The sequence below is a fragment of the Carcharhinus amblyrhynchos genome, chromosome 31 (assembly GCF_965287045.1).
Source record: "Carcharhinus amblyrhynchos chromosome 31, sCarAmb.v2.hapA, whole genome shotgun sequence".
NCBI lineage: Eukaryota > Metazoa > Chordata > Chondrichthyes > Carcharhiniformes > Carcharhinidae > Carcharhinus > Carcharhinus amblyrhynchos.
In genome coordinates this window covers 14547997-14571162 of record NC_137354.1, presented here as the reverse complement: position 1 = coordinate 14571162, position 23166 = coordinate 14547997, and the positions used below count along the sequence as shown (strand labels likewise).

At 39.8% G+C, this 23166-nt stretch overlaps 1 protein-coding gene across 4 annotated transcripts in view; it reads right to left on the bottom strand.

Moving 5' to 3' along the window:
* The window catches only part of LOC145360583 (adenosine kinase-like), a 261050-nt gene continuing 237884 nt past the window's right edge, over positions 1-23166 (bottom strand). For all 4 annotated transcript variants that reach the window (XM_080215917.1, XM_080215918.1, XM_080215920.1 and 1 more), the window contains exons 10-11: positions 4962-5048; positions 1-976 (exon numbers count right to left, since the gene is read on the bottom strand). In XM_080215917.1, the coding sequence (XP_080072043.1) occupies positions 852-976; positions 4962-5048 (212 nt within the window). In that variant the 3' untranslated portion in view covers positions 1-851. The remainder of the gene's footprint in view (positions 977-4961; positions 5049-23166) is intronic.

The window sequence follows — 23166 nt, the reverse complement described above, 5'->3', positions numbered from 1 at the left end:
TACGAGAATCATCTTTGTTTATTGTCAATATCAAATTATAAAGAAAAGAATGTTGTTGTCATAACGGCATACAGTTGTCTTTCTTTGAACAATATTACAGATGTCCAAATAACTCCAGGGTTTTAGGATTTTAAAAACTGTGCGTTTGTAGATTTGATTTGGTATTTTACAGCAACATTTGCCTGCATAAATATTTCTGTGCCTCACTTGATTTTATTTTCACTATATAAGTTTGCTTTTCTGAATAAACTCAAAAACAGAAGATACTGAGGTAATCTGCTAAACAGAAACCATTTCATGATGATAATTTGTACATCTTTCAAATGACAAATAGCTTGAGGTCAGTTACAACTCTCATTTGGGTTGAATATAAAAACTGTCAAAATAAACTCAAGACTAAACAAGTTATGCAATTTGAAACTATTCTCCATAAAACAGTCAACATAGTTTTTAACCTCATGCTTTCATCCATTACGAATGCCATAATTATTGTCAGGTGGATAATAAAATTAGCTACCAAAACATTCACCACCAAAATCAACATTTCATGGTTTCAGTTAGAGATGCAAATAAAAATCATGAAAAAACAAATCAAGAAGGTAGTTTATGATCACCAACTTGATCAAAATATTTTCAAGGCCTTGTCATCTACTCTTAAGGGGTTCACATTTTTTTGGATATTAGTTTTTACTAGCAGATTGACAAAAACAAATGAAAAGCTAAATACAGAATTCTTAATGCAGGTTGTGGGAAGAAAGGAGAGAGGTTACTTTTTAAATGGATAGCAGTTCCTGTTTGTAGATTTAACAAAGGGCTTCTTGATCCCACTAATTTTTACATTAATGAAAACATCAATGAAAGTCTGGCGTTTCTGGGAATGTGCAACCTGAACGCCTAATGATGACATTTGCTGCATAATGACCAGCTTGGATGCATTTTTCAAGAGGTTGATCATGGACAAGTTGTGACAGAAAACCTATAAAGAAAAATAGTAAAAATTAACAACAGGCAAGAGCATTAAAAAAGCTTTACGTTGCAACTAAATATACCACATTTTTGCTTCGGCCATGGATGCGTGCAAGATACTTGATTATATTTCATGTTGATAAAATCAGCCTTTTGTAAAATCTTCAGCATCTTTGTCTTTGGGAAGTGGCCAGCTTATCAAGGTCAGAAGTACTAAGAAATTGCAGTTTTTCTTTTCATAACTTAAAAAATGTTAATTAATGATTTGTTTCTGTTTTATGTATGACATTTGAGTTAATGAGATGCAGTGTGACATATTTTGAAGCTTGATATTTCAAGATGAGCCAGACATGTCAAAATTAGTGGGAAGGTTCCTTGAGTTCCCTTGGTGTTCAAGGGATCCCATAACATGGCACTGAGACACAGAAACAAGAAAATTCACTAGTTTCATCTCCTGGTCTGTGGTAAATTAGTAGATCTCAGATGGTAATGGTTCCTTTAACAATTAGACTCAAGCATTACCCAAAATAATGGTGTGGGAGGGGTTAGGCTAGGACTTGATGCTGATGCCTCCCACAGTTCAGCAGTTTGCCAACATTCACTTTAATGAAGATTGCCCACATAGGCAAGGCACTAGAAACTGCTTTTGCCTTAAAATACCATTATTCACAAGAGGTTAACTGCTTGGTTTGGGTGAGGATGGGGGGGCAGTAGTGATTAAATAGCATTATTCTTCATCCTTTCAATGAGAAGATAAAATAACTGCAACTTTTAATGGTAACATGGATTTCTCTTTGAATGTAGGGACATCTTTTTCCCCTTTTCCTTATATTGTTAAATTTAATTCCAAGAGTTATTAGTCTGGCACACCATGATGGTCTTTTTTTCATTCTAAATTATTTATCAATGATTAGGTGAGGTAAAAATGAACAACAAATATGCTTAAGTAATCACTGAGTTAAGGGAAGATTTATTTAAATATTCAAGTCACACACACGTATAAATCAGTTTTAGGAAGATTATTAAATTAACGAGTAATTGGGATGAGGGGCAAATAATTATTTCTCATCACATCTTCTGAATGAAGGAAAATAAATGTGATCAAAAGCCATATTTTCAATGTTTTTATTTTTGAAGCATCATTTGTCACCCTTATTCTTCCTCAAGTATATTTAAATAAAGCCAAAACATGACGAAATAAAAAATTGCGACAAAATCTATCTACTCTGACACACTGCTGAGTACCAATTTCCTTCTCTTGCAGTTAAATCAATACGGTGTTTGAGTAAACAAAGTTAAAGCTTTATTAGAGTGGTCTGCTTGTTCTGTAACAGCTACTTGATGTCCTGGTTACAAATCAGCCTAACACACAAGTAATCAGTTGTTAACTGAACAAAAGTACCCAGAAACTGGAGCACTTGTAAGCGTCTATAATACCTGTATATTAATGCTCCAAAATTCTGTAACACTAGGTGCTTTGAGCTTGGTTGTCTATTATCACATTCCCTAAATGATTTACTGCCAACACTTTTGCCAGAAATATGGTTCATCAGTAAAATTGCAAATTAGAAAAAGACAGAGACTAATTGAATTTATGGTTTGTACTAATTATCATGAACTGTTTTGGCTTAAAACATTGTCTGAAAAACAATATCCTATGAGTCAATTCACCTATGAGTTGGCTTATTACTAGCTTCTTTTTTTCAAAATGATGACATGTAAACTGAGTAAGATTACAAAACCATTTGAACCAGGCTTTGGCCTGAACTGCTAGCAGCTTAAGGATCAATAGATATGTAATGAATTCAATAATTTTACATCTTTTGTCACAAACATTGTACCCATTTACAAAGCAGCTGTATTTTTATTAAGCTAGTGATCTATTGTAATCCCACAGGGAAATTAACTTAGCATTGGAAATACAAGTATTTTCAATATATTATGTTGACTTCACATACAAAACTATAATGTAAAATAATGTGTTTTCTTTCCTTTTTCTTCATAGTCCTCAATTAGTTCTCCCAATTCAAATGCTTATCATCCCACTGAGTTTGCACTAATAAGACATTTAAAATTCCACCTGATGGGCATCTGAAATTTCATTTGCAAGGCATGTTGCTTCCCTGCCAACTACCTTTTGGATTTTATAAATATTGCCGACAGATATCAATACAAGCATTGTATTGATAGTATTAAAAGGCAGTTCACAAATTTCATTTTAATCAATGAAAATATACATCCTGTTGAGGAATAAAAACAACAAAAGAAAACTGGTCCATTTGTGCCTAATATGGGAAGTTAAAGAATAGCAAGTCTGAGAAGTGAAAGGATGGGCATGAAATTGATAGAAAATAGAAAACAGATAATTAAAGCTTCTATTAGTATGTAAAAAGGAAACGATTAGTGGAAGTAAATGTGGCTCCCTTACATGTAGAGACAGAAGAAATTCCAATGAGGAACAAAGAAACAAATTCTTTGTATCTGGAGACAAAAATATTTCAGAAATAGTGGGCAATCAAGCGTCTAGCAATCCTGCTCCTATTTTGTATGCTCTTCTGCTTGCACAGCATTCAACTACATTTGTAATCAATTAAAACTTTAGTGTAGCATCTCAGTCACAGTGTGCTAACTTTTGAAAGTGTTGCACCAGAGATTGGAAGGCTGTGCATTTCTGGATAATTCTCCATGTGGTAATTCTCAGGATCATCGAGAATTTCAGATTCTGAGAAATGGAACTGCCAATCGGAAAGAAAGTCATCATCACAGGCTGTTCATGTGCCTGTCCTCAAATAGTAGACTTAAATCAGCAGTCAGTGGACCATGAAACAAATCATCCACTTGCCCTCCCTCCTAGTTAGGGAATTACATGTTGTATTGAATCTATAGCTCAGAACCACACCATTTTAAGTCCAGCTGGTTAATGCCAGATTTTATGTTTCTCCTTTATATCTCTCTATTCCCTTCTTTCTCACATATGCAACAAGACTCCCCTTAAATGCTTCAGTGCTATGTGTTTCAGCAAATGCAACATTCTCTGAAAATAAATTTCTCCTAGGTTCTTTATTTGGCCTGATCATGTCCATCTCATGCCTGCTTGATTTGGAGACTGGCTGGTGCAAACTATTTATCTACATCCATATTATTACTTCATTACCTTTCTTTGAATATCTTACTAAGGTCTCCTCTTAGTCTTTTAATTTCCTGAGGACAGAGCTCAAGCCTGCTCAATCTTTTCTGATGATTTCCACTTTACATTTTGGTAACACTGTTGTAAATCTATTGCTTCAATTCAATTTTGTAGTAGAAACCAGAACTGTACATAGTACTTCAAAGTGTGATTTAACCAAGGTTAAAGTTTATCATCTTCCTCCTTCTGTATTCTCTTTCTATAACACTTTTGCTTGCACTCTTTATAGTCTCATCAGCTCGTACTAACTGCTATGTTTAGCAATTTATTCGTCTATATTTCCAGACCTCTTTTCTAAACCATTTATTATCTTAGTTTCTAGGAATAAATGGTTTCCTTATTCCTCCTATCAAAATGAACTACTACACACTTGCTATATTGACTTTGATAGGCCATTCCTCCACCCACTCAAAGTCTGTTTGTGTCTTCCTCTTAACTCAAGTAGCGATACCCCTGCAGTTTGGTGTCATTTGCAAATGTTAGCAGCACACACTTCCTGTTCCCAAAATCAAATCATTTCTGTATATGGTAAACAACAATGGTACTTTTCTAGCAATACAAATGTACACTAGTTTATAAATGTTCCTTTTGTTAAACTGAATGCCAAGTTAAATATTTCCAGTTATAATTTTGGCACAAATCAGTTTTGTAGTGTTTAAATGAGCAATGATCCCTGATTGCTTAAATTGCTCCTGTACTGGTTTGAATAAGGACAGGAAGGTAACAAACATGTAGGGTTTAAGTTGATACAGCATTTTTCACAGAATTACATCTTTTGGTATATAACGTATATAGCAATGATGTTTACCTCCAACGAAGGCATCACCAGCTCCATTAGTATCAACAATCTCATCTTGTTTAATATCGAGGACAGGGAAGGCTGTCACATTATCAGCTGTGAGAAAGATGAAAAAGATGCCAATTATAATGATTATAATACAGTAAACTTTCAGCTTTCTATCAACTGGAATTCTCCACTAAGCAGAATTTCTCATGTTTACGAACTGTCACTTTGCCATCCGGAATTACAAAGTGAATGTAGATCCGAGGCCACAATCTTACTGAATGGTGGATCAGGCTCGAGGGGCTGAATGGCTTAAATGTGCTCCTAATTTGTACATTTGTAAGTTACCCAGAACACACTGTACTAATTTATGTTTTAGTGCACTGTTGAAGATTTGGAAGTAAAAACAATGTTTCTTTACTTAAACAAAGTAGAAAGTGCTGAAAAAACTCAGCAGATCTGGCAGCATCTGTGGAGAGAGAAATAGAGTTAATGTTTTGAAACTGACCTGCTGAATTTTTTCAGCACTTTGTTTTTATTTCAGATCGCTAGCATCCACAGTATTTTGCTTTTATTTTACTGTTACTTACTTTCTGAATACTTGCACATTAATTAGTTTATGCTACAAGTATTGCACTGGTAAACGGAATGTACTATTGACAGGCATTTTGATTAACAAGCGCCACCAATTTCCCATGCATGCCAATAATAAAGACTTTGCTGTGTTACTTTATTCTAAAATATTAGTTTTCCTCATCCATATTAAGTAGTATAAGGTGCTTCAAAATTAACATTAACTTATTCTGAACAGCTTTATGGAGCTCTGTGACAACTGTTTCCTCTTTGGAGTATGCTTATACATTGATATAAAAGCAAGATAACAAAACTCAGAAGATTCAGATAACTGTGGGCCAGTTTTCTTGTACAGTCCTGGAAGACGAACAAAGATTGTGAACACTGAGGAAATACAACTGTCTATGTCAAAGCAAAATCAGCAAAGGGAGGAAGACGCTGGTGGGTGTCGTCTATAGGCCCCCAAATAATGATCTGGAGGTGGGGCGGGCTGTTAACGCGCAAATAAGTGCGATGTGCAGGAATGGGACGGCAGTAGTTATGGGAGATTTCAATCTGCATATTGATTGGTCGACCCATGTTGGACGAGGTGGGCTCGAGGAGGAGTTCTTGGAATGCTGCCGGGATAATTTCCTTGAACAGTGTGTGTTGGAGCCGACGAGGGAGCGAGCTATCTTGGATCTGGTGCTATGTAATGAGGCGGGTAGAATTAGGGACCTTGCGGTGAAGGATCCTCTTGGAGAGAGTGATCATTGCATGGTGGAGTTTCTGTTGCAGATGGAGGAGGAGAAAGTGGGTTCCCGGACACGCGTCCTTTGTTTGAATAGAGGGGAGTATGGTAGGATGAGAGAAGAATTGGCGAATGTGGACTGGGGGAGCGCGTTGGAAGGTAGGTCTGCTGAGGAGCAGTGGAGGATCTTTAAGGAGATCTTTCTTGGTGCTCAGCAGAAATTTATTCCGATGGTCAAAAAGGACAGTAGGAGGAGAGGTAATAAGCCGTGGATAACGAAGGAGGTGAAGGAAAGTGTTAAATTAAAAGCGGAGGAATTTAGAGTAGCTAAGAGCAGTGGGCGAGAAGAGGATTGGGAAAGGTTTAAATGTCAACAAAGATTGACAAAGAAGTTGATAAAGGAGGGTAGGAGAAGCTATGAAGCTGGGCTAGCGCTTAATATAAAAAAGGATAGCAAGAGTTTTTATAAATATATAAAAAGGAAGAGGCTGGCTAGGGTGAACGTTGGTCCTTTAGAGGATGAGAAAGGGGAGCTAGTGGTAGGGGATGGGGATATGGCGAAGGTCTTGAATAACTTTTTTGTTTCTGTCTTCACGGAGGAGGACGTGAATAATTTGCCGGGTGTTAGCGATGGAAAGGTGGTAGGACTGGAGGGTCTTAATGACATTACTGTTACTAGAGAGGTGGTGCTCGACAGACTGGAGGGGCTGATTGTGGACAAGTCCCCAGGACCGGATGGAATGCATCCGAGGGTTCTGAAAGAAATGGCGGAGGTTATAGTGGATGCCTTGGTGGTTATTTTCCAGACGTCGCTGGATTCCGGGGAAGTGCCGGAAGATTGGAAAACGGCTAATGTTACGCCGTTGTTTAAGAAGGGTGCCAGGCAAAAGGCGGGGAATTATAGGCCGGTTAGTTTAACGTCTGTGGTAGGTAAAATGTTGGAATCCGTCATTAAGGAGGAAATTGCGAGGCATCTTGAAGGGAATTGCTTGATAGGGCAGACGCAACACGGTTTCATTAAAGGGAAGTCGTGTCTGACAAATTTACTGGAGTTCTATGAGGATGTGTCTAGGGCAGTGGATAGAGGAGAGCCGGTGGATGTGGTCTTTCTGGATTTTCAGAAGGCGTTTGACAAGGTACCTCACAAGAGGTTATTGCAGAAGGTCAGGGGACATGGAGTTGGGGGTAGGGTGTTAGCGTGGATAGAGGATTGGTTGTCAAATAGGAGGCAGAGAGTGGGGGTCAATGGGTGCTATTCGGATTGGCGGTTGGTGACTAGTGGGGTGCCCCAGGGGTCGGTGCTGGGGCCTCAGCTATTTACCATTTATATAGATGATCTGGAGGAGGGAACCGAGTGCAGGGTGTCGAAATTTGCTGATGACACCAAGATTGGGGGAAAGGCAAATTGTGCGGAGGGTGTGGAGAGTCTGCAGAAGGATCTAGATAGGCTGGGCGAATGGGCCAGGAAATGGCAAATGGAATTTAATGTTGGCAAGTGTGAGGTGGTCCACTTTGGTAGGAAGAATGGTAGGAAGGACTATTACTTACGTGGCGAAAAACTGCAGCAGGCGACGGTGCAGAGGGACCTCGGGGTCCTTGTGCATGAGTCGCAAAAACCCAGCTTGCAGGTGCAGCAGGTGGTCAGGAAGGCGAATGGGATGCTGGCCTTCATAGCGAGGGGGATTGAATATAAAAGTAGGGAGGTCTTGCTGCAGCTGTATAGGGCATTGGTGAGGCCGCAGCTGGAGTACTGTGTGCAGTTTTGGGCGCCGCACCTGCGCAAGGATATTTTGGCCCTGGAGGGAGTGCAGAGGAGGTTTACTAGGCTGATACCGGAGTTGAGGGGGTTGAGCTATGAGGAGAGGCTGAATAAACTAGGCTTGTACTCGTTAGAGTTTAGAAGAATGAGGGGAGATCTCATTGAGACGTATAAGATGATGAATGGGATGGATAGGATAGAGGTGGAGAGACTCTTCCCGCTCAAAAAAGACAGTAGGACTAGGGGGCACAGCCTCAAGATAAAGGGGAGGCGGTTTAGAACGGAGTTGAGGAGGAACTTCTTCACTCAAAGGATGGTGAATCTCTGGAATTCTCTGCCCGTTGAAGTGGTGGAGGCTGCCTCGCTAAATATTTTTAAAAAGCGGGTTGATGGGTTCTTGATAAGAGAGGGGATTAAGGGTTATGGGGAGAGGGCGGGAAAGTGGAACTGAGCCACGACAGATCAGCCATGATCTTATTGAATGGCGGGGCAGGCTCGAAGGGCTAGATGGCCTACTCCTGCTCCTATTTCTTATGTTCTTATGTTCTTAAAATCATGATCAGTAAATACACAGGCCAGTTATCTCTGCTTTCAAATACCATCACCTCTGTTCAACTGCAGGCATACCAAAGTTGTCAAGGTATCTTTATTACAGTGATAATTGGGGTGGTGATTTCATAATAATTGTACAGATCTACAAAGCAGAACTTACAAATGAATACAGGACAGAAATGTGTTACACCGCTTTGCTAAAAATGCAAATGATTTTGTTTCTCTCTTATACACATTATTTGACCCTTATCTATTCTAATTGATGCTCTGACACACAGAATAAATGCCCATAATGCTAATGAAGGGATAAAACAGGCGCATTCAAGCTGACATGAACATGTTTTCACACCTGGGTAATTACATTTAATGTGCCTGTAATCACATAGTCAACAAACGTTTGTTTTCAGTTTCCTGCTAGTAATTTGTCGAAATTCAAAAATAGCTTCCCTCCTCCACAAATTGATCTTTTTTTTCCCTTATGTCTCTCTGGTCCATGCAAGCGATTCAGCAATGCATGTACCTATTCTCAAATTGACACTAATGCTGCTCTTCAATCAATTTTGAGCAAGTGCTGGAACAATGGAAGTGGGCTTCTTTTCAACTTACTGTAACTTCAATAACCATGACAAAAGTAAAGATTTTGCTGCTTGTCAGCTAGACCTCATTAGTTCTTCACTTGAAGCTCACTGACTCAAGAACTACCCTGATTACACTTCCTAAACAGACTGTCTTCCGTTCTCACAGTTTCAAAGCTAGTGATGATAACACCTTCCATACCAGCCCTTTGAATACATATTTTGCCCTGAGGTTTGTCCTTCACAGTAGCTAACAGGGCCCTCAACCTGTTTGTTCCATTGTACACATTTCTGAATCAAATACTGTCGAAGTGTGGCAGATATTATAATGTAGGAAAACACAGCAACCTATTTTACACACAGCAATGTCTCATAAATAGAAATGAAACACATGACAAGGTAATTTCTGGAGACGTCAGTTGAGAGATTCATATTGACTCGGACACTGGTGGAACTCCGCTGCTTCTCTTCAAACAATGACGTGTGATCTTTCTCATCTATCTGAAAATCTCCAGCTGAATCTCTGTTTCGTGTTTTACCGGAAATTCAGCACTTCCTTAATAAAATACCAAAGTATCAGCTTGGATTCTGATCTCAAGTCTCTAGGGTGGGGCTAGAATCTGCAGCCTTCTGAACCAGGAGGTGGGTGTTTTGTTACTAAACAAAGACGGACACATTGCTAGTCTAATAATAGTCAATATAGATTCTTAAGTGGAAGATCCTGTTTCAACTTGTTTACTAGTTATTACAGCTTCAAAAAATTGAAGTACATCTGTATAAACCTGATCTAGATTTCCAATAGACATTTGACAAATTTCCGTAAGACAGATCACAGTACTGGCATGTTTTCTAATTTACAAAAATGACTTCGATTTAGAAACAGTGCACAGTGGTTACATTTGCTGATGATACTAAATCAGAGTGGTTACTTGAATGAGGAAATAATTACATAATAGGTTGGGTAAAATATGTAAGTGGGAAAATAATTTAGTGCAGCAAGAAATCTGACATATATAATCCAAGAAAGGTGTTGAAATAGCCATGGGCCAAGCTACGAGAGACATACAAATCTCAGATGGCTCAACATTCAACAGATCAAACCAACAAAGTCAACACAAATTTGAAAACATTGTCAGAATGTAGAATTTAAATCAGAGGAAGTTAGCACTAAACTACAGAATGCTCTGGACAGATTGCACCTTAAGTACTGCATCCAGTTCAGGTCACTGACACAACGTTAACTGGAGCAGTGCACAAAGTTAACTTCTAATATCAAAGGATGAACTATAAGAAAAGGCTGCAAAGAATCAAGCCTTTTGATCTTTGAAGGAGGCATCTGATAGGTGATTTTATGACAGTACATATTAAGTTACAGGAATGGAAAAAGTACATTTGGAAGATTAAGTTAAATTGGGAGAGTAGCCTAAAGGGACACATTTGAGACAGTAAAGGATACATTTAAGACTGATAATCAGGACATTATCTTCACAGAAAGTGATAAATGTAAGGAATTGAGTTCCATATAAAATAGTGCAGGAGAAACCCTTGAATCATTAATTTAAGAAATGACTAGATAGTATAATTGAAGTTTCAAAGTTTATTTATTAGTATCACAAGTAGGCTTACAGTAACACTGATCATAGATACATCACAGATACCCTAAGTGCAGAAAGAGGTCATTTGGCCCATCGAGTCTGCAACGACCACAATCCCACCCACCCCCTACCCCCTTATCTTTAATATTTACCCGCTAATCCCAGTAACCTATGCATCTCAGGATACTAAGGGGCAATTTTAGCATGGCCAATCAACTTAACCCGCACATCTTTGGACTGTGGCAGGAAACCAGAGGAAAGCCACACAGACACGAGGAGAACATGCAAACTCCACACAGACTGTGACCCAAGCCGGGAATCAAACCCAGGTCCCTGAAGCTGTGAAGCAGCAGTGCTAACCACTGTGCTACCGTGCCACCCATTGGATTGAAGTTACTGTGGAAATCCCCTAGTCGCCACACTCCGGCACCTGTTCAGGTACACTTAGGGAGAATTTAGCATGGCAATGCACCTAACCAGGATGTCTTTTAGACTGTGGGTGGAAACGGGAACACCCGGAGGAAACCCAAGCAGATACGGGGAGAACATGCAGACTTTGCACAGAAGTGATCCAAGCTGTGAATCGAACCCAGGTCCCAAGTGTTGTGAGGCAGCAGTGCTACCTACTGTGCCATCCTGAGGGGTGACAACTGGTTTCAGCAGCTCTGAAAGGATGAATTGAAATAGGCCAAATGACATTTCTCAAGTGTAATTATTAGATGCTTTCCCAGCAGAAGTATCTTCCCAACCAAGCCAAGATTGAGATCTCATCTAATCTAGTGAAACCCACTGTCATTCATTCTAATTCTTTCTGAAGAAACTTAAGTTCCTTCATTTCTGATTAAGATTTTACTTCAATCATATTTACTTTATCCCAAACTCATTTCAGCAACAACAATATAACACTGATAACATGTTTTTAAGGATTGTAAAGCTTTGTAGACAATAAGCAAAGAGCTCAAATGTTACTCTCTGACACTTAATCATAAATCAAGTACATATTTGGTAATGGGAGAAGATAGATAAATCGATAGGAATGACACCAAACAGGAAAATTACCAGTCTTTTAGAAGAACTAAAATGAATGGACTGATGCATTCATTTTTCCTGAAAAGCAGTTTTTTTAAAAATCTGGAGTTCAAGTAAGGTATTGACTGGAATTCTCTAATTTTGAGACCAAGTGCCGTGATGGGGATAGGAACATGGAGTTTTTTTTCCCCACTGCAGAGGCTGGTGAAACAACACATCAAATCTCCAATCTCATCAATTATACAATGGGTGTTTTATGCCATATTCATTGGTGGGACAGGCCTGATGATGTGTAGTCATGATGTAGAGAATATGTATTCTATCTTGGTTTCCATGTGATGTGTATTGTCAGCCATTGTTTCCGGGTGCCGTATTGAAAGCTGAGACCGGAAGATGGGATTCCTGAGAATGGAGATAGATGTCCTGGAACATTATGAGGCTGGAAGATTGCCTCCCTTGAGAGCACAGAATCTGGAAGGTCCACCTTCAGATGCACTCCTGATTCACTGCTCTGGTGTTCCCAATGTCCAGAATTGCGGGCAGCCTCCATTTTGAATTCCAGAGGCATTGTGCAAATGAGTCCCAGCTTCTGCATGTCACGTTGTTCCACATGGTGGGTTTTCCTGCCAGCATCGTGGAGAATCTGGCATGGGAGGTTAAAGTCTTCATCTGCATCCCATTAATTGGATGCAAATAAGGTTCACGCTGGCCTCTGGTGGGTTTTCGACTTACCTTGGCTGGCACTAGCAGTAGATCCCGCTGTGAATTCACACCAGCAAGAAACCAGTTTCTAGTTCCCCTGCCATATTCTCCCTCCACGCCCACCACTGAACTTGCCAGCAGGGGTTTGGGAGAATCCTGCCCTATGATTGTGTACTTTCATATGAAAAATAAAATGCAAATCTGGAAATAAACAGAGCCAATCATATTTACCCTTCACTTACAAGAGATTCAAATGATTGGTTAACTATAACCTTGATTAATTTTCCCATTGCAAAACTATGAAATTAAAACCAACCTTTTCAGGTTTGTCCTTGGCTTTGAAACCTGCAAATATCTGGTGCAACTGTCTTACAAACAAAACAATATCTGAAGGTTTCTTGGCAAGCCGTAAGTTGCCCACCCTAATTACTCTTGAACTGAGTGGCTTACTAGGTCAATTCAGAACATAGTTAAGAGTGAAGCACATTTCTGTGGGTCCAGAGTCACATCTAGGTCAGACCAGGTAAAAATGGCAGATTTTCTTCTCTAAAGGACATTAGTGAATTAGAGTCTTAGACGTTTGCAGTATGAAAACAGACCCTTTGGCCCAACTTGTCCATGCTGCCCCTTTTTTAAAACCCCTTAATCTAGTCCCAATTGCCCGCATTTGGCACATATCCCTCTATATACCCACCGTACCCATGTAACTGTCAATAGGGTCATAGAGGTTAGATTTTTTTTTACAACAATTGATGATAGTTTCATGGTCACCATTACTGGGACAAACTTTACAGATGTATTGATTGGATTTAAACTGCACCAGCTGCTTAGTGGGATTTGAACTCATGTCCACAGAACATTCTGGGTCTCTAAATTACTATCCAGTATTGCCTCTATGCCCGCGTCACGTCCCAAGCTGCCCTCTTCCCTCCCAGTATCACAGTTACAATATTTAAAATTCATCTGTTTCAAGTGTTAACTGCTTAAGCAAACTTGCTCTTCAAATACATATTCAAAATCTACAAACAATATGCCAAGTATAAGACCTGGGTGAGATGCCATAATTAAACTGCTGTTTTATGGAAAACATAGTTCTTACTTTTGCCTATAAGTTTCTGCCATTGATGAGATTTTCAATCATTGAACAAAGTTGAAGAGCTCTTTACTATCATTCAAAACTTTAAAATGACACAGCAAAGTACTCAAGTTCTAAAATTTAAGTTGGCCATAGATGACAGCAGCATGAAGGGTACAAGGTAGTTGGTTTCAACTGCACTTGCTACAGGCACCAATTTAGAAATTGGAAGCACTCTACACATTTGATGTTGATACAATGAGAAAGATTATGCTGTACTGGTGCCAATCGTGCTGTACAACAGAGGCAAATAATTTTATTATGTTCCTCCTTTAGGTTATGGAGATGCATGTACAGTAACAACACAAGCCTTACATCAAGAATTATACCACTCCACTCGTCACTTAAAGAAGCATACCGAATCATTACTCACTTTGTCCACACCACATTTTTGAAAACAGTCTATAATTTGAAATACAGCATAATTTGGAACAAAAAACACACTCCGGGCACAGAGCAATGCAATTTTAAGTAGAACTGGAATGTTAATCATTTCCTTTTAGTGCAAATTGAATATGGTTTCAATCATACGTGATTTTTAGGTTCATCAGCTTTGTCATTATTTACTGTTAAAATATTTGGCATGTTCCAATTTTGAATTTTTAAACCAACTTCTCCCAAAGAATGTTTTCACAGCAGATTCTGAAAATGTATTTTCTCCCTGCCATGCAGAAGTTGTACCCTTTCTAAAGTGGAAAACAAAATGCCTGGACAACTGGGGAAAGAGCAGGGACAAACTGGATGGGCTGAGTGTTCTCCTGTGTAGTACATTCCATGTTTTTCAATTTGTCCTCAATAATTTTGAGGGATGAACAATTACACCAAACAGTGTTGTTATATTTACTAAACTTTCTTTGAAAGGTTAGATCGACAAACTAGTTTTACAGACTACAGCAAATAACACAGATAGATTAGCCACCCAGTATGATTAATATTTGTCCTCCAGACAAGAGAGCACACATCCAAATTGTTACTAGCGAAACCTGTACAGAGCAGACATGTGGAAATGCTGGCACGACTGCAGAAGTCTTCTATTCCTGGGTCACAGAGTCCCAGGATTTCACGGCATTGGAGCAAACTCATAAATTCTGATACGATAGGACAGCATTTTTTTTTACTGTACTTAGCTGAGTAGAAATCTACTGATTTATGCTGAGAAACTTTGCAAACTATGCGTGGAGATTCTACAGGATTGCTCTGGGAAAAACAAAGCCATAGCTTCTGAGACGTATTCAGATCTTGAAATAAAAAAATGATTTAAAAGGCAAAAGACAATCCAATTGATAAAGTATTATATTAGTGATTTTTTCCAATTGTATTCAAAATCTTGCTTTAGACATTAGTTATTTAGTAAAAAAAAGGTAATGACAAAATCTTTTTCAAAAAGCAGTTTCGGTGATTCCATTGGTTCATCTGTTCTTTTCTGCTAATGGTAGGTTCCCTTGATTGGTTAATTAGGATTCCAGTCATTTCTTAATCCACTTTGCCAGTTGCTTTCCTCATGAACGTTCTCAACCTCTTCGGATCTGATATGCTTTTGTTTTACTTTCAGCTAATCAAGTGTGAAATGGAAAATATTACCAGAAATGCAGAATAAGCATATTACACACACCCAACTGCAGTAGTTCAAGCAAATCTTTCGAAGAGCATCTTGTGAGGGAGGATAGGTCCTGTTAAGATTTTTGGAAATGTAGCCCAGTTTCTGACACAACAAACTCATTTTTGTTTGTCTTCTTACAAAACTTTCTGTATCAATATTGCATTGTAATACAGAATGATACAGCACAGGAGGAGGTCCATTATGACTGCAAGCTCTTTGAAAGAGATATTCATATTGCCACATTGCCAGGCCCTTTTGCACAGCCCTACAAACGTTTAATCCTTAAATTATTTAACCAAATTCCCATTGGAAGTTACTGTTTCATGTTTATTTCATCCTTGCAAGTTTTGTATACTCTTCATGCTAAGAGGATACAAGTGAACCCAGAAACCCTAAAATTGTTCTGATTTTGTAATGTCCTGCTCTGGTGTTGAAACCCCACCACTAGTACATTTTAACAACAGATAATGGGAAAACATTTCATAAAATTAAACATATTCTCGAAGATATCAAAAACTTTGGGCAAACCCAACAGGTTCAATGGAGGGTAGTACCATACATAATTTGTGGGAGTGCAATAATCACTTTTATGCTAGCGTGAATTTCCCATGGTATCCCCCATTGGTAGCCGTCATGGTGGATCGTGAAACATGCTGGAGGGTGAAACTGATTTGCATTCTGCTAAAAGGGTCAAGATGAAAGCCCGACCATAATATTCCACCCATGCTCAATTCTCCGTGACACTTGCAGGACAACCCAACAGTGCAAAACATGCCGGGAACAACGTGGCATGCAAATGGTGGAACTCAGTTGAACAATGCCTGGAAATGTCTCCGGAGTTTAGAAAGGAAGCCACCTGGATCCTGGAACACCACAGCAGTAGGTGGAGTGATCAACTACAGGTGGACCTTCCAGGTGTCTTGGAGGGGCTCCACCTTCTAGCATCAGTGTGCTCCTGGAGATTCATCTTCATTTCATGACTTCCATCTTCTTTCTTCAAAAGTGGGTCACTGGTGTTGGGAGACTTTTCAAGATGGTGCTCAGATACAATGGCTGACCATGTACCATCAGGTCTGTCTTGCTGCAGAATATGGTGCAAGACACCCATTTGCATAATTAATGAGGTCAGAGCCCAAAGATAGGTATGGTTTCTTGCTGGCCTCTGCAGCAGAAAACACTCCACATTCCTGCTGTCACCATGGGGCTTTGTCCAGATGAGAGAATTCCGCTCTTTGCATAGCTCTGCCAGTATCGCAACCGTGAGTTGAATAAGTTGTTTCAGTTCAAAGTTAATTAACAAAGCCATGTTATCTTGATCAAAACATACTGCCTAACCTTTAGGTACTTAAACTAAGTAGGTCATTTCTTGCAATGGGAAGAATTTAATTTTAAAGTGACACCAGATTTTTATTCTGTTCCAACATTCCAAGGTATATTGTTAATTTCATTTAATAAATTTCAAAATAATTACAAATTCAGTTTAACATCTCAATGAGAATGCTGTTTTTACAGCAAATTCAAAGCAGGACAATTAAGTGATCCCAGATATTGTAGATCGTTGGCAATTTGAATTCAGATCCATATTGATGTAATTTCTGTACTTCTTCACAATCCTTGGCCCGACGTTTCAAAATGCAGCCATTTTGATTATTATTTGGCAACTTTACTGAAAAATGAACATACTCAATCTGCCTAGGAGCAGGCAGAAGGACAGCCAATTTTAGTCAGAACTTTGGTGAAGATAATTTGGGTAAATTAACAGGGAACTCCCTCTATCCGCCTCCAAGAAAATGTACTACCAATATACTTGTTCAAATTAATTGAATAATTTTAGCTATTAATTAGCATTACATAGATAATTTTATCACCCAGTTTGCAAATTTCACCATGACTGCCAGCTCCCAACCACTTATGCCAGTGCTGCAGCTGTGTGTTTGGTTGGCAGAAGTGGGAAGAAACATGGGACAATTTAATTCAAGGCATTTTTTGGCTTGATTTAAAACAAAACCACACTCATTCAAGTGCTATTGGAACTTGAAATCACCAAACATGTTAACCCTGCTTCATTATTAAAACTATGGCGCATGGAGACACTACTTGAATATGGAACATATGATGACAGCTGGCACAAACTTTTCCACAAAATACTATTCTCACGTTGTTTACTGTGCATTTTGAATTTTAAATTATGTAGGTCATATCTGCCATTAATTTACAGTTTCCAATTTTTGTCAAATTTTTGATGTAACAGTGTATGTCACTTTATGTGTACAAAGTCTGCTTGAACATGGCACCCCGATCAGTTAGGCCAATAGATAATATAATATTTTCAGTTCATGTGCCATATTTAACAACAAAAACCCTGTACCATATTTAAATTACAACACTGACTACAGTGGCATGAATTTGCACCACGAGGTGTCTTTTTTTTCCCTCTGTCTCCTACAAGTGTATACAGCTCATTTTTCCTGTCTTCATGCATATCCATAAAGAACAGCATTAGAACCTTTGGATTCATTGCCTTTAGAGATTTCCCCAATGGGAACTGCTGCCAAAAATGTAAAGTCATAACTTTCCTTCAACTGTCCATATATAGTGTTTCTTTTTTCGTCTGCATATCCTTTAATATTATTCCAGAACAGAGCACTCTTAACATTTTTCATTCCCTGCTTCTATGGTGTGTCAATATCTTTATTGTAATACACTATGATTCTTCTTTAAATGTGTGACCATAGTATTGAGGCATTTCAATTAAAATTGCTGCCCCTTGTCGCAATTGCATCTAATTTGCATGATTAACTCCACAAATACTATATGTCTAATTATTCAATGAAAGACCGGGATAGCAAACATGGAATCATAGTTGGGCCGACACTAGTAGGAAGGAAAATGCTAAAATTTATTTTTAAGAGATCTGGTAACAGGGTACTTTGAAAAGCAGAAAGAGAAATCATGTTTCATAAGCCTATTTGGAGCTTTTTTTTGAGAATGTAATCAGGAGTGATAAGGGAAGAAAGAGTAAATTTGGATTTTCAAAAGACATTTGCAAAAGTGCCATACAAGAGGCTGTGGCATGAGATTTAGGGTATATGGGATTGGGGGAATATCAGCTTGGATTGAGGATCAATAAACTGAGAGAAAACAGTAGAAATAAATGGGTGACAGTTGGCAGGTTGTAACTAATAGTGAGCCTAGAGGATCAGTGCTTGACCTCAGTATTTACAATCTATATCAATGACTTAGATCAGAAGACTGAGAATAATGAGTCCAAGTCTCCTGTCAATACAATGCTGGGTGAGAAAGTAAACTTCGAGGACACAACAGAAAGGCTGCAATGTAGTATAGGCAAGTTCAAATGAATGGGCAAGAAAATGGCAGAAGTAGTTCTCCACTTCAGTAGAAAAAACAGGAAAACAATATTTTTTTCAAAACTAAGAGACTCGTTAATTGTTGGCACGCAGAGTGATTTGGATGTCCTTGTACACAAATCACAACGCTAACATTCAATTAAGAAACAAATGGTATGAAACAGAAAATTCTGGAAATACTCAGCAGGTCAGGAAAGAAACAGAGTGCTTATTTCAGGTTGACGAACTTTCATCAGAACTGAATGCAGTGCAGGTTTTTTAAAGTTTATTTATTACTGTCACAAGTAGGCTTACATTAACACTGCAGTGAAATTACTGTGAAAATCTCCTAGTTGCCACACTCCTGCGCCAGTTCAGGTACACTGAGGGAGAATTTAGCATGACCAATATACCTAGCAAGCACACCTTTCGGATTGTGGGAGGAAACCGGAGCACCCGGAGGAAACCCACACATACATAGGGAGAATGTGCAGACTCTGAACAGACAGCAACCCAAGCCAGGAATTGAACCCAGGTCCCTGGCACTGTGAGGCAGCAGTGCTAACCACTGCGCCACCGTGCTATTTTGAATGTTTCCAGTAATTTCTACTTTAATTTGAGACTTCTAGCATCTTTAGTTTTGTGTCAAAGGTAAAAGATATGTTAGCTTTTATATAAAAAGATTGGAGAATACGAATCAGGAAGTCTTACAGCAAACATATAGAGTCATGGTGAAACCCACTTGGAGTACTATGGAGTTTAAGAACATAAGAAATAGGAGCAGGAGTAGGCCATCTAGCCCTTCGAGCCTGCCCCACCATTCAATAAGATCATGGCTGATCTGTCGTGGCTCAGTTCCACATTCCCGCCCTCTCCCCATAACCCTTAATCCCCTCTCTTATCAAAAACCCATCAACCCACGTCTTAAAAATATTTAGCGAGGTAGCCTCCACCACTTCAACGGGCAGAGAATTCCAGAGATTCACCACCCTTTGAGTGAAGAAGTTCTTCCTCAACTCCGTTCTAAACCGCCCCCCCCCCCCCCTTTATCTTGAGGCTGTGCCCCCTAGTCCTACTGTCCTTTCTGAGCGGGAAGAGTCTCTCCACCTCTATCCTATCCATCCCATTCATCATCTTATACGTCTCAATGAGATCTCCCCTCATTCTTCTAAACTCTAACGAGTACAAGCCTAGTTTATTCAGCCTCTCCTCATAGCTCAACCCCCTCAACTCCGGCATCAGCCTAGTAAACCTCCTCTGCACTCCCTCCAAGGCCAAAATATCCTTGCGTAAGTACGGCGCCCAAAACTGCACACAGTACTCCAGCTGCGGCCTCACCAATGCCCTATATAGCCGCAGCAAGACCTCCCTACTTTTATATTCAATCCTCCTTGCTATGAAGGCCAGCATCCCATTTGCCTTCCTGACCACCTGCTGCACCTGCAAGCTGGGTTTTTGCGACTCATGCACAAGGACCCCGAGGTCCCTCTGCACCGTTGCCTGCTGCAGTTTTTCGCCCCGTAAGTAATAATCCTTCCTACCATTATTCCTACCAAAGTGGACCACCTCGCACTTGCCAACATTAAATTCCATTTGCCAGTTCCTGGCCTATTCACCCAGCCTATCTAGATCCTTCTGCAGACTCTCCACACCCTCCGCGCAATTTGCCGTTCCACCAATCTTGGTGTCATCAGCAAATTTCGACACCATACACTCGGTTCCCTCCTCCAGATCATCTATATAAATGGTAAATAGCTGAGGCCCCAACACCGACCCCTGGGGCACTCCACTAGTCACCATCCGCCAATCCAAATAGCACCCGTTGACCCCCACTCTCTGCCTCCTATTTGACAACCAATCCTCTATCCACGCTAACACCCTACCCCCAACTCCATGTCCCCTGACCTTCTGCAATAACCTCGTGAGGTACCTTGTCAAACGCCTTCTGAAAATCAAGAAAGACCACATCCACCGGCTCTCCTCTATCCACCGCCCTAGACACATCCTCATAGAACTCCAGTAAATTTGTCAGACATGACTTCCCCTTAACGAAACCGTGCTGCGTCTGCTCTATCAAGCAATTCCCCTCAAGATGCCTCGCTTTTTGATGATCTTCTTTAAGAATCTACTTGCCTTAGAGGTAATGCAGTCTAGTGTTTCACTGGACTGATTCCTGGCACAAGAGATTGTCCATGGGGAGAGATGAAGTAATCTAAATTGATTTGCCCGAGAGTTTAGAATAATGAAAGGTGCTCCGATTGAAACATATAAAATTCTTGAGGGACTTTACAGGATAGATGTTTTCCCTGGCTGAAGAGTCCAGAATGATGGGTCACAGTCTCAGGATAAGGTCGACCAGTTAGGGCTGAGATGAGGAGAAATTTTTTCATTCAAAAAATATTTGGGAGTGTTTGGAATTCTCTATCCCAGAAAGCTACGGACATTCAGCTATTGAGTATATTCAAGACAGATAGATAGATTTGGAGATAGAGATACGAGGATAGGGCAGGAAAGTGCAATTGAGAAAAGTAGCCACGATCTTACTGAATGGCAGAACAGGTTCACAGTGTAGGAGGCCATTTGGCCCATTGAGCCTGCACCATCAACAATCCCACCCAGGCCCTATCCCTGTAATCCCGCAAATTTACCCTGCTAATTCCCCTGACATTAATGGTCAATTTAGCATGGCCAATCAATTTAATCCGCCTTTGGAGTGTGGAAGGAAACTGGACCACCCAGAGGAAACCCAGGCAGACACAGAGAATGTGCAAACTCCACTTGATTTGATATTATTACATGAATTAATATACAGTGAAAAGTATTGTTTCTTGCTCGCTATACAAAGCATATTGTACATAGAAAAGGAAAGGAGAGAGAGTGCAGAATATAGTGCTACAGTCATAGCTAGGGTGTAGAGAAGATCAACTTAATGCAAGGTAGGTCCATTCAAAAGTCTGATGGCAGCAGAGAAGTTGATGTTTTTGAGTTGGTTGGTACGTATCCTCAGATTTGTGTATCTTTTTCCCGACAGAAGAAGGTGGAAGAGAGAATGTCCAGGGTGCATGGGGTCCTTAATTATGCTGGCTGCTTTTCTGAGGCAGTGGGAAGTGTAAACAATGTCAATGGGTGGGAGACTGATCTGAGTGATGAACTGGGCTTCATTCATGACCCTTTGTAGCTTATTGCAGTCTTAGACAGAGAAGAAATCATACCAAGCTGTGATGCAACCAGAAAGAATGCTTCCTATGGTGCATCTGTAAAGGTTGGTGAGAGTCATAGCGGATATGCCAAATTTTCTTAGTCTTCTGAGAAAGTAGAGGTGTTGGTGGGCTTTCTTAACTATAGTGTCGGCTCGCAGAGACCAGGATAGGTTGTTGGTGATCAGGACACCTAAAAACTTGAAGCTCTCGATCATTTCTACTTCATCTCCCTGGATGTGGACAACAGTATGTCCTCCACTACCTAAAGTCGATAACCATCTTTTTTGTTTTGTTGACATTGAAGGAGTCGCACCAGTTCACCAGATTCTCTATCTCTTTCTATACTCCTTCTCGTCATTGTTTGAGATCCAACCCACTACACTGATGTCATTAGCAAACTTGAAAATCATGCTGGAGGGGAATTGGGCCACCTCGACATAGGTATATAAAGAGTATAGTAAGGATCTGAGGACACAGTCTTGTGGGGCACTGGTGTTGAGGATGATCATGGAGAAGGTGTTGTTGCCTATCCTGACTGATTGCAGTCTGTGGATTAGGAAATTCAGGATTGAGTCACAGAGGGAAGAGCTAAGCCCCAGGTCACGGAGTTTGGAGATGAATTTTGTAGGAATAATGGTGTTGAAGGCTGAGCTACAGTCAATAAATAGGAGTCTGATATAGTTGTCTTTGTTATCTAGGTGTTCCAGGATTGAGTGCAGGGCCAGGGAGATAGTGTCTGCTGTGGACCTGTTTCGGTTTAGGCAAACTGTCGTGGATCCAGGCAATCTGGGAGGCTGGAATTGATTTGTACCCTGTAAAGTAGCAACTATAAACAGGTTTGTAGGAGATCTACACACACAGTTCCGTCTATTACTGCATAGTTTGATGGGGTTAGACCATACAGGATTTCTCAGTGGGCAATTTCCTCATCTCTGCCAATCAGTCTGAGCATGTGATTCCATAGGAAGAGTGGGAAATCAGAGGGTGAATCTAAGTGCCACTCTCACATACTTGATCAGCACAACCTGAGAATAGGTTGGCCATCTGCCCATCCTACCCTCAGAGTATAGAGCAGAAAGAAAATAACTTGTGATGAGAAGATGAAAAAAATACAGTAAATACAAATTATTTTACAGTATATCGCTTTCATGTTTAATGATGCATAATACCCTGGATGGTTCTTACAACGTCGCATGGTGTTCTGCAGGCTGCTTCCAGTGACATGATTAACAATAAAAATATGAGAACAGCTGCGCTAAGTGGCGTGACACTGCTTCCAGATGTACCAACCACTGGAGAAAAAGCATCCTTTTGGATTACAAAAATATACTCTGGATCTATCCCATTCATAGGCAAACTCAGTTAAGTTATGCAACATAAGGTCTCTGTGCATTTTTCCTCGCAATTATAGAATCCATTCAAACAAAATCTT